At 35.9% G+C, this 16,367-nt stretch overlaps 1 protein-coding gene across 1 annotated transcript in view; it reads right to left on the bottom strand.

The window, feature by feature from the left end:
• LOC129259907 (rho guanine nucleotide exchange factor 17-like) overlaps positions 1-15,095 on the bottom strand; it is a 30,729-nt gene extending 15,634 nt beyond the window's left edge. The window contains exons 1-2 of the mRNA XM_054898034.2: positions 15,057-15,095; positions 14,418-14,495 (exon numbers count right to left, since the gene is read on the bottom strand). Coding sequence (XP_054754009.2) covers positions 14,418-14,495; positions 15,057-15,095 — 117 coding nt within the window. The remainder of the gene's footprint in view (positions 1-14,417; positions 14,496-15,056) is intronic.
• Positions 15,096-16,367: the final 1,272 nt, after the last annotated feature.

Below are 16,367 nucleotides of genomic sequence, written 5' to 3'. Positions count from 1 at the left end.
TAAATAACAAAGTTATAATGACATAAGATGGAAAAAAATGGTTTTAAATTGCTGAATTCAAATGTTAAACATGTGGAATTAACCTTAATCTAGGTTTACTCAATTTATAGCAATGGATCCAATTTATTGCTCTAAGAATAAATCCTATCATTACATATTTCCTTTTTTTTTACTGTCAATAAAAAATAGCTTGACCGCAACCATCTTCAACTGAACGTTTTTGAAAACCATGTTTTAAGGGTAGAAAAGTGAACACAGACTAAGATGACATGAAATAGGAGACCAGATGGCGTAAGCATCTACATTGGACTTCATAGTCTACAAGATATTACCAATCCTCCGATAGATCGCTTTACCAAATGGCAACGCTAAACCCAATGTTAATTATCCTTTGAGCTATCGTAAATAAAGATTGCGACATGGAAGGAAGAATTGTCTTATTATGATGTCCCGGTTTCCATGAAGAATTACAATGCATGGACAGAGATTCATATCTTGGCAATTCATTGAAATTATATGTGAGATGATATCTGATGCAATCATATGAGAAATTAGCATAATATGATTTCTGTCATTGTGTTATTAATTCAGGGAATCATATTCAATTCAATTGTTTAAGAGTTATCTCTTCTTTTGTTTATTTCAAAAGATACCCACTAACGCTCATAAATTTGCCCCAATTCTCTCCTTCAATAGTCTAAAAAACATGTTTTATTAACATTTCCCAGCGCATACCAGAACATATATGCTGAATAACTTCTATTTTTTTTATATAGGCCTACATGTATATAAAACATGTATATAATAGAATGAATTATCATTAATAGCAGACCATTTTCTCTTGATTAAAATTAAAGCTTAAAAATAAGTGATATATAAATTCATGTTATTTAAAGAATGTTTGTTTAGTACTTAAGTATTTTTATAATGAATGAGTTGAAGGAATACTAATTCTAAAATGTTTTCAATTCACTCAATAATGGGACCAGATATTTTAAAACAACTAGAAATGTTATCAGTATAAATGAATCATTCTTAATTGACAACATGTAGGCTTATGTGCTAATATAAGAAAATCATAATTACCAATTTACATATACTTTCTAATAAGAATTCCCTTAATTGCTCCTCTTCGAAACACAAACAAACCAATTGGAATTATTCTGATTGGTTTGTAAACGTACACCAGGGGTTGTTGGTAACATTGCACGTAAATAATACGTTTCGTTGGCATCACCATCACTGCTGGGATTGTGTTTGTTGATCGGCCGTGAACCTCGGGAGATTTTCATGACTCCAGGTGACTTTCTACTCTCACAAACTCTTCATGTTTTCCATTAAATATAACACAATTACAATGACCGCACATAAGAACCTACTTTAGACATACACTTTCTCTCTATGACATTGTAAGCTTATTTTGTGTTGTTCGTGTTCTTTTCTTTGAATGAGAAACACCTATCCACTTCATGATCTGAAGGGATATTCTATTTTTAGACGTTATTTGAGAGATGTTGTTTACATGAGCTACATCACAGGGAGTCACACTTCATGCCTGTTAACAGGTTAACAACCTTTTAAACCAGCTAGTGTACAGTTTGGGTAAAGATACAATCCTATTGGAATATCATGCTAATATTCAAGTATTTCAAATCCATAGTGACTGTATTATCATTTACTTATTTATTCATTAAGTTACTAAAATTGGAGATGCTAGTATATGCTTCAAAGTCATGTATTTGTGTTAAGAAAAAAATAATTCCAATGACGTCATATCGTCGGCGGTCATCCGAACCGTCGTATCAGTCGATTTTGGTCAACAACAAAAATCCATTTTGAGATTTTTGCATAAAATTAAAGTACAAGTCCTAATCTATTCATAACTAAATTTCTAGGCAGCAATTTATTTTATTTTCTGAAATGAGAGGATTTTCACGGCGATGCCATACATTTTTTAAATAAAATGCGCAAATCCCATTGGAAACGTGTAATGTAACAGAGCGATACAACATTTTGAATGACCCCGATTTCAAACTGTCGTATCAGCCATCTGCAGTGCATTGACTTTGCATATGAAAAGCGATACGACGTTTTGACTGACCACGCGCTTTGAAATCGCGGTCAGGGTTGTTATATTCCCTATGGCGTTTTTGTACGGGGGAAATCTAAACCGCTTAATTTGCGATATTTTCTCTGATCCTTGCTTTTGTGTAAAAATAAGGATACCATTGTCAAGCAATTGTTTTGGTCTTTCCAACCATGTATTTTTCTAGCAATGAATATGTTGTAAGGCTGGGGAACTAAGTGTGAAAATTATAGTAAACTTTAAAGTCGATTTTCTCTGAAATGGGTTTGCTCCGTCGTATGTGTCATACGACGGTTCGGAAGAACGCTGACGATATAGATCTTTTCAATTGATCAATTATGTAAGTTAAAACAAATTATTATTGTGTCCTGCAATGGTTCAACACCAATCACAAATCAATTATCGCCAAATGCAAATTCATCTTTACCACAAATTTGCCACACAGTGTGTAAATTGAGATTAAGGTCTTACTTGACTGGGACTAGTAAACTCATGAAATGGCCAGCCATTTCCATCTTGACTACAAATTATCCTGATGTAATAATTAATCAGGACTGCAGGGGGGGGAGGATTTTGAAAGCTCTGGCTGATGAAAACAAACTATAATAGAGTGTGTGGTTATAGGTGTGGGTGTATGTGTGAGAGAGAGAGAATGAGAGTTGTGTAAATCACCTATCCTGGGTACTGTTTACATTAGAGGCTACAAAAAGCACACAGGTTGATTTATGACATGAGAGAACCCCCTAATTTCCATCTTGGCTAACTGGAAAGGCGAAACGTTTTTACAGAGAATAAAACATTTTTATTCAAAGTGCGACCATTACGAACACTTCACAGACTCTCCAGAGTCCTGACAGTATTTTAACATTTCAGAAAATGTTTTATGGCTAGGGTAGAACTTTAATGATCAAGTCACTACCAATATCAACCCCCCCCCCAAAGAAAAAGGACGCATAAAAATGAGCGCCAATAAACTGAAAGCCCAGTTCAGATTAGCTTAAACATGGTATCCTTTAACCCAGTGATCACTGAAATCTCTCAGTCAGACACACCTAAACATAAAACATCCAAAGAGTGCAGGAAAGCCAGAAGTGTTTCGAGAGGAAAAAGGCTAGATTTAATTCACAGCAGAACACTTGCGTACAGATGAGGGGGGCTCTTGGCCCCAGATATTTCATGACCAAGAAAAAAAGAGAAAAGGAAAGAAAAGAAAAGAAAAAAAAAAAAAAAAGGGATAAGGGTAAAATAATATCGTTTTTTTAATATTGTGTCAAAATCTATCACAAACTTGGATACGGTATTTGTAATAAGAATGTCGAAATTTTTGCTTGCTCGCCATGCTCACACGCAACATTTTAATTGTACGCGATACGCCATATCAAACCCCCTCAATTTTTTGGCTCATTACGCCACTGCAGCAGAAGATCATAAAGTTACGCACTAATATGCTCTTTATAATTGTCGGGACAATCTTTGAGTCGAGACAAGTAGTCATCGCGATAGCTCAGTCGGTAGAGCCGGGGTTTCGGATTCCGGTGACCCAGGTTCGATTCTCAAGTGGTGCGCTAGTGCCCTTTGGTAAGGCATTTATCCTCATTACCAGGTCCCTCGGAAAGGACCTTAAGCCGTTGGTCCCCTGGTTGCTTGCTCACAGGCATTCGTGCTTTCTTAGCAGTCAGGTAAAAAACCTTGGTATAAATAATATCCTTTTTTTTTTAAAGTTTGGTAGGTGGGCCTCGAAAAAATCAGAGTCAAAATGGTCCTCGAGTAAATAAAGGTTGAGAAGCAACTGGATTTTCATCATTACCATTGCAAAACTGAAAATTACAATACCAAAGTTACAATGACTGAGTTGCATTCCATTAAGAATGATGTACGTGTATACCATAGAAAGATTATAAACTTAAACTCATTTACCTGTCTTGCCCTAAAACTGAAACATTGAGAAGAGAATATCAAGAGGTACAAGGTGGGGAGGGCACAGAGAGAGAAAAGATGACAAAAGAGAAAGACCAGAAAAAAAAGTCTAAATCATGGATTGTACAAAGATAATGCAAGAAAGAAAGAAAAGGGGATGAAGAAGAAGATGGAAAGAAAAGAGAGAAAAGAGAAGGAGAAAGGTCTCTTGTCTTCTCCACCCAGCAGCCTTACTGTCAAATTGTGACATAAGTAGGTTCAATCAATTCAGGAACGCAAGTGGCGAATGTTTCCTCCGCAATTGATCACATCTACCTAAACTGTTGACTCTTTGTGCATTGTAGGAGGTAGCAGAGGGGCAAGCACTTGCCTCTCTGCGATCCCTGAGGTACCATAGAAGTTCATGAAATCTTTAGGTTAAAGGATTATTGACAAAGCACTGTGGCAGGGAAAGTAAGTGGGGTTCCATGCCAGACTTATTACTGCAACATAAAATAATAAACAAAGTTTCAAGGCTGTTTTTAATTGGATAGGCCTCTGTAATAGAAACATTGAAATAATGAAAGGGTGCACACTATTGATCTTCTTCATCTAATAACCAAAATGCTAGGTAAAATAATTTTGTGGAGAAAATCAATTTCAATGTCTATTCCATGCCTATTTAAAAGGTTAATTTCATTTTCTGGTTTTCATAACTAGAAGCCCCCTTTTCAAATTAACTGTAGAAACGGTAAATATTTCAAAAACATTTGTCTTCCAATAGGGAATAAGAACATGCACATCAACATCATCTTCCAGAAGTCTGGTTATAATAAAGAAAAGAGGGCAAAAGATCTGCAATTTCTTGAGGAATGTGGAATGTATTAAAAGAAAATAACTTTAAAAAGAATGATGTCTTGCAATCCATTTACATACTACCACAAGGGAGTCTGGCTCCCTCTAAATGGTGAAATATAAACGCGTTTGTAACCACAAAAACTCTTGAAATCCATCAAAATTGATGTTGGCAATGACTGGATATCTATGTCTGTTAGTTTTCCAGTGGGGAAATCTAATCTAATCTAAATTTAGTCAAAGCTTATTTTCTAAGATCCACTCCTATGTATATAATGAATAAACAGATAAATTGTGATTTGACATATAAGAAGACAAATGCGGACATTTCTTGGTCTAAACCCTCATGATTTGATCACAAATATTTTTGTTAGTTCTGGTATGGTAGGAATTCCAAGAGGGAGGTTATGTTTGCTGACAAAATGATTGGTTTTTGTTCTTGGGAGTCCCCTTATTTGTGCTGAATTTGGAATTTCATGTTTATTGTCACAATCGAGCCAGTTTACATATATTTCAGTTCGTCTGTAACTGGTTTTTGAATGGGTCAGGGCATGTTCAGCTAGGTATCTCTACATGATATTACTTTCAAATTATGCATATATCACCAGAATAACAGCCAAAGAAAATTATACAAAAAAAATCACACTATTAATTGAGCTCTTGAGGTGAAATAAATTAATCAATTTTCACATTATTTAAAAGAAAAAATCATTTACATCATTGTGAAAATCTGTAAGAAAAATAATATGTCCATATTCATTATCACTACTAAAACACTGCTATTGATGAGCATGGTGAGAATGGTGATGATGATTTTGGTTTTCATGATCATAATTGTGATTTTCACAATGATGATGATGATGATGATAGATTGAATGGGTATGAAAGGGCTCATTGGTTCTAATGGTCACACAAATGTGAACGTGGGCCTTTTACAAAACCAACCTTTAAACAGAAAATGACAGAAAGAGAAAGTAAAGTAGTCCAGAAGAGGATCTATCTTGCTCAAGTTCTTCCATCTGAATCAACAAATCTTAAATCCATCTGCTGAATGTCTTCTTCATCAATTCTACATTCCCCATTCACCCAGGGCCAGTGGATCTTGAACCTACCTTTGAAAGATAGAATTTGTATATTTTGCTTAGTTCTGTTGTTTTTATTGAAAGTTTGAATTCATGAGTGCAGTCACCTTGTATTTTTCTTCTTAGTATTTTGATGGTTTGATCATCTCATCCAAAATTTGAGACAAGTTCAAATTAAAATTACCTTGAAAAGTGTTCATTCATAAGAGGGAGCTATGATTGATGCTACAGGCAAACATGCCAGTAGCATCATGGAATAACAGTAAAATATCATTGTTGCCGTTGGTATCTTGTTGCTCTTTAAATTATACCATATCACAAAGTTTAACATTTTAACAAAATGTAATTTTGAAGGAAAGCATTTTTTCTTATCCATGTACAATTCAGCTGATGGCCAGATGAAAGACAAATCAGGAGAGTGCAATGTACCTTTCCTTTTCCTGAAAAGATTTATCTGATAAAGTGATATTTGAGGTTTTCCCATTTCCCCCTTACTTTAGATTCAAGATAGAAGTAACCCAAGTCATCTGTATTTTTCTCTAAAAAGGTGTCAACAAATAGGTATGAGACAGAGAGAGTGCGAGAGACAGAGAGAAAGAGAGAGAGAGGGGGGTGGAAAAGAATGAGTAGTTGCAGACAAAGACCCTTATCAGTGAATGACTGAAATAAGGTATAAATAGACTAAATCTGCATCGTCTTCATTGTTTATGACCCTCCAAACGCCTTGGAAGATTACCCAAAGAGACAGACACATAAGTGAAAAGTCAATCCATGGAGATACAGTTAATAAAATTTAGAAGGAATCGTTATTCAAGACTACAATCAATCTTATCTAAGAGTGAAAACAGAGTCTGATTCATTCAGACTAGTGAATGCGTGTCCTCATATGAGGTCAGAGCTCCAAGGGTTATCCTTGTGGTCAAGATATGATCTGGCTGACCTTGGTCTGGGGTCAGGAGCTAGGGTTTTATTTTGACAATAGGAATGGAGAGTGTGGGTGGAGAGTAAGTCCAGATGAGTTACATCAACATTGGAGCTTCTCCAATCTCTGAAGACCAGCTCCCATCAGCCAATTTTCAAAACAGTCATCCATTGGGGAGTATTTCATGAAGTAGGTGATTTCACCATGGAGGCCGTTCTCATTACGCTTTCTAAAACTAGTTTACTGGAAACCGATTCAGGAAACCACTTTGAAAGATCACTTTGCTAGCGTTCCCACTTGATCACACGAAATTGGTTTTCAAAATCACTTCACGTAAGCGCTCTTGTTGCTATGGAAACGCTCTCAGTGGGGTGACACGTTTCGCGCGAAATTCGAAACCGCAGCATAGGCATTCTACACCTGTCGTGTGGAGTAGCGCGCTCAAAATGTGCGAAGATTGCTTCCCGAAGAACGGTTGTGTCCCCACTTATGCTAAAACCAGTTTAACGAGGCAAAGCGATCTTGAAAACTACATCGAGAGGTGGTTTTCCAAACTGGTTTGGAAGATCGCTTCCAAGGCCGCTTCGACCATTCTCACTACGCGTTAAACTAGTTTCCACTAAACTAGTTTAAGGAAGGTAGTGAGAACAGCCTCCCAGACCCTACCACATTTTGTTCTGAACCACTCAAATGAAGGAGTTGTCAATGAAAATCAAAATCACAGACTATTTGCTTCATGAAAAGTTCCCCTGGGGCCCCTAACACAAAGCTTGGCAATGATCGTAGAACATTTTTCTACTGTTGTAAGATTGATTGCATTGACTAGAATGTACAGTCAATCATGAAAATCAAGCGTATGATTAATCGCTGACCTTTGTGTTACGGGACCCAGATCTGGCAAACTAATCTGATCAGAAATGGTGGAGAGAGTTGTTAAGGAGCTCCAATTAGCAAACTTATTTCACAGGTTTGCAAGTTTGTTTCACTGGTTTCATTAGTTTTTACAGAAGAGCCAGACAACTTCACAAGTCAATGACTAATTGGCCCATCTTCATTGCATGAGTTTCAACCAACAGGCCCCTATCATTATGTCGGATCCAGCAAATTACCCATACATTTTTATTGCAAACTGGGGTAAGAGCACAGCTCACGCTACTGGTCTAGGTATTTTATGAACATTTTCACCTTGATCTGAGCTGAAAGACAGGGCAAGATTCTATTCTGGGAAGGATGAAAAACGGTAACAAAGAAGTAACAAGACACATGTATCTTCTAAATTACTTTTTTGTCAGTATGTTTTCCGGAAGTGATTCTTTCCCTAAGTTAACATCAAACAGAATGATTTATAGGGATACATACCACAATAATGTAATGATAATGCATGACATGATTAGATTGAGTTTTGGTTAATCTCAATGGTCAAGACTGACCAGAGTGACCTTGATGTACTGTCAGGAGGCAGGGATGATATTCTATTTTGAGATGGGGGAAATACGAGGAGACGGAATTCAATAAGACAGAGGTATCGGATGGACAGTCAGAGGTAACAAATATTGACGGGGAGAATTTTGGTCAATATGGTAGTGTTTTTCTTCAAAGGTTTGCAGAGGTATGTAGCTGAGGAGTTACAGGCATCCTACTAGTCCAACCAAATGTTTTCCACTTTCACACGTTCAACTATATATCTTTTGAATGTACTATTATAGGTCACTTGAAACATAAGTTTTCACAGAACTCTATGGAAAACTGTCTGTTGTCACTTACAATAAACTTAGTTAAGAAAGAAGAAAAAATCTATAAAATCATCTATAAGTAAACATCTATAGAATAAGAGACAACCATGAATGGATGCCTAAATGATACCAAATGACAGGGTTAGGGTTAACCTTTTGCCATTCGTTTTTCCTTTTTATATATTAAGCCTAACCAGGATAACTGGTGTAAGATCTATATCCACAAAGAGCTTACAGAATAACCCCACTGTAGTTCTATTAATCAAAGAAGGATAATAGCATTAATATGATTTTTTCCCTTCTGAAGATTAATATGAGTCATATCTTTTTTGTCACTCCTACTGTGGAGTCTATCATCAGTATTTATTTGAACTCATTCAACATCACGACATCATAATCTTATAAGAAAAAAAAATGTGCAGACATTGAAAAAATAGAATTATTAGACAGGAATGTTGCTGTTTTCCCCATTTTTCCTGCATTGTTTGCAAATATTTTGGTGAAAGCAAGAATTTGACAAGTAAGACTCTGGCTCAGCATGCCATCCGATCACTGGACATTTCTATCTGCATGATATAGCCTTAGCTGTGTTCTGCACAACAATTTATTGATGCCGACCCCTCCGGGCTGAGCTTTATTGTACTTGAAACTTATCTCTTTTGAAAGACAATCTAGGATAATACCTTGCTGGAGGGTATAGTGGTCCAGAACCCTGTCTTACACAAAGTTGCGATTGATCCAATCAATCACAACTACATAGAAATCCATCATTATATTTTCTCGTATAGGAAATTTGTACTATGAGGCTGTTCTCATTACGCTTTCTAAAACTAGTTTACTGGAAACCAATTCAGGAAACCAGTTTGAAAGATCGCATTGCTAGCATTCCCACTTGATCACACGAAAGTGGTTTTCAAAATCACTTCACATAAAGCGATCTTGTTGCTATGGAAATGCTCTCAGTGGGGTGACGCGTTTCGCGCAAAATTCGAAACCGCAGCGTAGGCATTCTACACCTGTCGTGTGGAGTAGCGTGCTCAAAATGTGCGAAGTACGCTTCCCGAAGAACAGTTGTGTCCTCACTTAGGCTAAAACCAGTTTAACGAGGCAAAGCAATCTTGAAGACTACATCGCAAGGTGGTTTTCTGAACCGGTTTGGAAGATCACTTCCAAGATCGCTTCGACCGTTCTCACTACACTAACTAATTTCCACTAAACTAGTTTTAGGAAGGTAGTGAGAACAGTGTCTATGTCATCTTGTTAACAAAGAGAACACTGCATTGTCAAGACAACAATGAATGTACAAGTTTACATCATATCTCCAGGTAGAAAACATTATGAACAAACAAGCATTTCAGACGTTGGTGTTGCTTGCTTTCCATAGTTATGTACAAGTGATCAGATCAATCGCAACCATTTGTAAGACCAGGCCCAGAATTCATTTCATCTACCTCCCTCCTGCGGATCTAACCCTATCCTCAAGGAATCTTTCAGAGGGGGTTGTCAAAAACAAAAGAGTAGTCCAATATTGTGAAGGGATATTAATACATCAAAACAGCTTAGGATAAGAATAGACGGCATTAGAATGTCACTATGGCCTGAAGTAGAGTACAAATGTAGGTGTCTAGCCTATTCATAGATCACTATTAGTGGGTTTATTTTTTGTTTGGATAGTAGATTATATTGGTAAAAATAATGAACAAACAAACATCATAGGTGTGCATTGTTGCTGTTAATGTTGTAGAAAATGGTACTTTGACATGGTATGACAATGCATATTTTGAGATGAAAATTTCAGCTCAAAATATGCACCTAATATGTCTCAACCTATTTACATTTTTTTTTCCAAAGTAATATTGAAAAAAATATATTAAACCATGAAAACAACAAATTAATATATTTAGCATTTGCTTTATTAATTTTTGACAACTGATGTTCATCAAAGAATATCAATAATACCTACATCAGAAATACACTAAAATCTATTTCAAAGGCCTATTGACGATCATCATTTTCAACCAGAATATAATCTCTAGTATACAAAAGCCACACACTATAGTATCGAACACATTATAATCTCGTAGTAGACCTACACATAGGATATGATAATATGCATCCATTCTGCAATACTCTGCAATGCATGTCCCAGTAGTAGTCGTCAATGTAGCACCAATTGCCTCATGTACTGAGGTGAATCAACAAAGGTATATGGGACATATCAGTTTCAGACATAATCTGATAAATCAAGAAGAAATTTGACTGAAATGCTTGTCCACTGGCAAGATTGGTTTGAAATAAACTGGTAAAGAATGGATGAGAGAAAGGAAAAGTGAGAATGAAAGAGAAAGACATATGTTGAGAGTACTAGAGACAAGCAGAGACAGAGAGAGAGGGGGAGGGAGAAAGAAGGAGAAGTTAGAGGGGATACAAATGCATTTTTAGCATCGTTTCATAATCACATTAAAATAAAAACAAACCTCAAAATAATATCAGGATGGAATGAGAATGGGCATGCACTGGTCAATGACCAGCTCTGAAGTAATGACCAATAAAAGAGACTTTGTTTTTGTTTTCTTTTAAGATTACCATTAATATGTCTATTGCTATCCATTATTTACTCCCTTTCCACTAAAGAATGCATCTTCATTTATTCAACAACACATCTCTATCCAAAGTGTACAAACTACTCGTAGTCATAAGATTCTACAAGCAGCACATTCCACTGCAACCTTGTGTTTAACATATGTTGATCCTCTTTACTGGAAAATCTTATTACGCAGGATGCACCAGATGTTGAGAGGTTTCTGCTACCAAGGAACCTCGATGGATAACTTCTCTAATTGCTTGCTTGACTCCTCCTGGGAAAGGGTTGCATTGTGTGTCATTCTCATGCCATTTTTCCTCAATAAGCAATATATGCATTCAGACAAACCCAGTACTGAAGATATTTTGAGCAATGAAAGCTTGGTTAACAAGGTACATCTCACTATGAAGCAAAGCGAATGCTTGGGAACAAGTAGAATTTGAGATTTCACAAGGTTCTGTAAAGGATAATTATGTTATAAAAAAGTTTCCAAAAGTTCTTCCATCGTTTGTTAACTCCACAACTGTCTACAAAATTTCATACAGAATTTCATGACCCCCCCCCAAAAAAAATCCCAAATTCACTACATCCAAATGCATTTGCCATTCAGTGTGATCCCTTTTGTGTTTCTCTGAATCAAGGTCAATCATGTTCTTTGGCAAGAAGCTTGTAAATATTGAAATAAATCATGGTGGTATATTGAGATTGGTATCACATGAATTTGTTCCTAGCCTCAGACCCCCCCCCCCCCCATTTCCAGCCAAAATGAAAAAGAGATAAATTATAACTCATTGACAAGACATGATTGTGACAAAAACCCAGGACCAAGGCCTATACATAATGTATCTTCACATAAAAAATTACCTGAATTCACTGATCAAGTAAAATTCTTTGTATTTTAAAAAAAGGAGGATAGAAAGAACATATGGGCCAAACATTAAACTAAAGACAGACATCCCTTTCTATTGAAATAATGTCAACTGGTGCCAACGAGTAATGGTTAGGCAAACAAGTCTACTTATGGTGTTAAACTGCCACACATAATGTTATTTTTCGAACATAAAAAAGGTGTTAGAATGACCAAAGAGAGTGGTTAATGTGACACCAGAAAAGCTAACTGGGTGGTCTAAGTTACTAATGTTTTAGGTATGTTAAATCTGTGTCATCCTAAAGCACTAATAGAAAGACAGACTGGCACAAAAATAACTTTGGTTCAGAAACATTCATAGTACAGAGTACGAAACAGCCCAAAACAAACACAAAAATGCTGTGAAGAATAATATTTATATGAAAAAAATGAAAATCCAATAATTTCATGTTGACCCTTGAAGACATTAGAAGCATGAGGGGTGCAATGATTTTCTGAAAGTGTATTATCAAAACAAAGGTCATATCATACTATTTCCTTAGCAATATGCCACAAGGAAAAATTCTTCCTCTTTGAAAATTCTAAATCAGACTTCACCTTTAAGCTACACTTAACCAAAGCAAACAGTTATGAACACATTTTTAAATGTTCCTTTAAATGTAGAGTGCCTAGAAGCAGACACCTGTTTTCTGTTATGTTAGGAAGTGAAAAACATTTTTATCTCCATTCCAGCTGACTGCAAGAAAGGCATAAAAATACCCTTATTACTGACAATACATACTATCAATGCCCTTATTGTTATTTTCTCAATAGATATTTGCTACAGCAAAAAGCTGTATCACAAACGTGTAATACAAATGAACTACCTACTCCCTATAGCTAGAAAGTCTACCATAATTTTGCAATTCTGGTGATAATTTTCAATTACAAATCTTTATTTATTACAAGACACCTCTTTGAACAATTCATTCTCTCCTTTAATTACATCAGCACATTGTAAATTCGAGTCTATACTGACACTTCATGTTGCAAAGGTCTATTCACAGGCATACAAGAAGAACTGAATAAAATACATCTTTTACATATATACAGCATCCTTTCTTTCTCCATCCACTCCATCTGTATTAACCCCTCCCCCTCTTTATCTTTCCTTCTCTCACCATCCCCCTCTCTCTGCCACCCCCCCCCCCTACACCCTCCAATTTTGTCTATCCAATAAGTTAATAGGTGTAGACAGGGCAGTATCGTAGCTGTGATTTATAGGGAGGCTGCTTATAAACAATTTCTTGCAAGATTGTGTGATGAAATACATGTTTCCGTATTATGGTTATTATTATAGTGCGTATAAAAAAAAAGTTAACACTAAGAAAAAATCCTGTAAAATTATACATTTGCAATAACCTGAAGATTTTTTCACATTTTAACATTGGTACAGATCCATTTAAGCAAATGGCAATATAACTGTGGAAAAATATTTCCGCTTGAGTGAGCACCACATACTTTTGAAAAGTTAGTGAAAAATGATTTGCACAGAATTTTGAAATAGTTATGCGAATAAAAGTAGACCTTAATCATGAAGAACACGTGGAATTTAGCTAGTAAAATTGATTTGAAGATATCTTTTACCCTTTTTTAACTTGTTTCCTTGCCCAAAATACTTCGAAGGATGCATTGCGCCCCACCCCACTCCCCCACACACCGAGGCCATGGTGATGATATTTGCTTTACACTGAGCTGTGATTTACATGAAAAGGCTTAGGCTTGATTTTCCTTTTGCTAAGCATTGTCAAGCTTGGCAAAAGTGTGGAGAAACAAGTATTAAATGAAAAATAAAATGTAAACCCACTTTGATGATAAAAACTTAGTGAAAAAATGCTGGAGATGTGTGAGATAAACTTTTGTTTAGATTCAGTTATGTCCTCAGATCCAACTGGCACAAAAAGGGTAAAGGTTGTGCTTACTAAGTGTTGAAATTTGAATCTGGGTGGCAAACTTGTTACAAAATGCTTTAATGTATCCATTTTATTTCAATTGACTAAAAGTGCAAGGGAAATGTATGAGAAATAATTCGCAGGGTAAGTTTGATTTCGCCCTTTCCCCTTGACACAGCGTGAAAAGGAGCATTTCTGCGCAAATGAATTTCTGCGAGTTTTACAAAAATGAAAAGTGTTCATTCAAGTGTAACATTCTGTCAAAATTTTTACTTTCATTGGATAGGTCAGACCCAAACCAAAGATTATATGTGAAAAAATTACCCACATGTTGTATATTTTTTAATTCCCAGGGCTTTTTCAAAGTGTAAACTTTTTTTGATACCCACTGCATAGGCCTATATTAAATTAAAATGTTATTTTGTCTTTGATAAAAGAACTTATTTCAGGGGAAACTTACCTTGACAAGAAATTCCAGAGACTGGACGTAGAATCTCTCTGTTTCCAAGAATGTTGACAAAATATGAGGCTTGATATCCTGTAGAGGGCGACAATAACGTGACAAAATTTAATTTTGATTTTGATTGTTACCTCTTGATTACAATGACATTTGGATGATTAAAGGTGTTGATGCTTTTGATTAGAAATGAAATATAGGTGACGGACTGATAGACTGTTTGCTAGTGTTCTCATCAGAATATATACAATTGAAGCCATTCCCTAAGCTGCTTGAAAAAAAAAATGAACTAATAATATTTGGAGTATTAAAATGTTCTACTTTGGAGTATAAACATGTTCTACCTTTCACACCCCTCCCCCTCCCCTCTCTCTCTCTTTCCCTACTTTTTCCACATTCTTCTCTTATAGTTATACATTGTTTTTGTTCTTTCACATGTCAACATAAGACATATATAGCTGTGGTGTATTCTTCATTCACAAATTATGACCAATTGTGTCAAATACTGAACAGCCATCCATTATCATCCATCGCTATCCCAAATATTCTCCGTCAGTCTTCTGGCAGAGGCAGAGTCAGAGATCAACCATATCTCGCCTTAATGCGTTGATATCTTCACTGTAGGCTTTGGTGAATGCTTACAGATGAGAAATGGCAACCAGTCTTCCATCTCAGACCCATATTGATGACAGCCTATCATTGTACTTTCATTGTGGTAAGAGTGGTAGAGTGGGACAAATTGAACATGGGTTTTGGTCAGGGAACCACAGAATGAAGAAATAACACTCAATAGGTGTAATGAGGTAATACAAGTAGCAACTTAAGTGCAATTTTCAACATATGTAACATCATATGTTGGAGCTTTTTGTAGATTGCTTGTCATATCCAAAAGATTTTTTTTGTTTCACTTGCATTAATTCAAAATATGAGAGTATTGAAACTGGATATGTTTTCATATTCTTCATATGGAGGGTAGTCATGAGGATATGTACAAGGGAATCGTTTTGAGAAGTTAAATATGTAAGTGTTCCCCAAATGCATATGGTAGCTAAACTGCCAAAATGATTCTTATGCAAAGATGTAGCCATACAAAATTACAAATATAATAATATTCCACATTTATATAGCGCTTAATTCATCGGAACGACGTCTCTAAGCACTTTACAGATATATTATTACCCCGGTCATCGGATCCTTGCATGCCCGCATACAATGTATGCACCTTCTCCACTCCCTGGGGAGCATTCCAACAAGAGTTCCAAGACTCAATTGCTAGGCATACTACATAGGCTTTCGCATCCTACCGGGTACCCATTTAACACCTGGGTGGAGAGTGGCGAATTGTGGATTGACGCATTGCCAAAGGACGCTAGGCCATGGTGGGATTCGAACACAAATCATACTAAATGTATAAGTAAAGAGTAATTTTGAGCAATAAACATCCATAAAGCTATAGATTTTGCCCTATAGGCCTATTCATTTTATTTGTGCCTCTATTGCGGATAGGTTTGTAAAAAAAATATATATATATACCAAAGGATGATTACTAATATTACAATTAAAATTATTTGTTCATTAGTCAATAAAATTTTGTTTATAGTCAATGAGTTTTTATGTAATGTAATCTACAATACAAACAGTCTTATAGCCCTTTGAAGGTGCATACATGTATAAGGTATATTTTCACCTGGACCCCGGTAACACAAATCCTAGCGCTTGATCATAGGGCTAATTTGTAAAATTCCTTACATTTATCATTATGAATAATCAATTGTACATATCAACTCTACGATTGATCGCTATATACATCCCCTTGAAGTAGTATGGAAAGAAGCCTAGCTATGAAGGTACATGACCTAAGAGAAGAGAAGGACTGTAACACATTTTACTGTTGAAGATATTTTCACCTCTCTCTCTCCCTGTCTCCTTATCGGAGAGCACTTGAGAGTGTTA

Source organism: Lytechinus pictus, unplaced genomic scaffold, assembly GCF_037042905.1.
Source record: "Lytechinus pictus isolate F3 Inbred unplaced genomic scaffold, Lp3.0 scaffold_19, whole genome shotgun sequence".
Lineage (NCBI taxonomy): Eukaryota > Metazoa > Echinodermata > Echinoidea > Temnopleuroida > Toxopneustidae > Lytechinus > Lytechinus pictus.
Note: the sequence above shows the minus strand (reverse complement) of the source record. Positions and strands in the feature narration are given on the sequence as shown.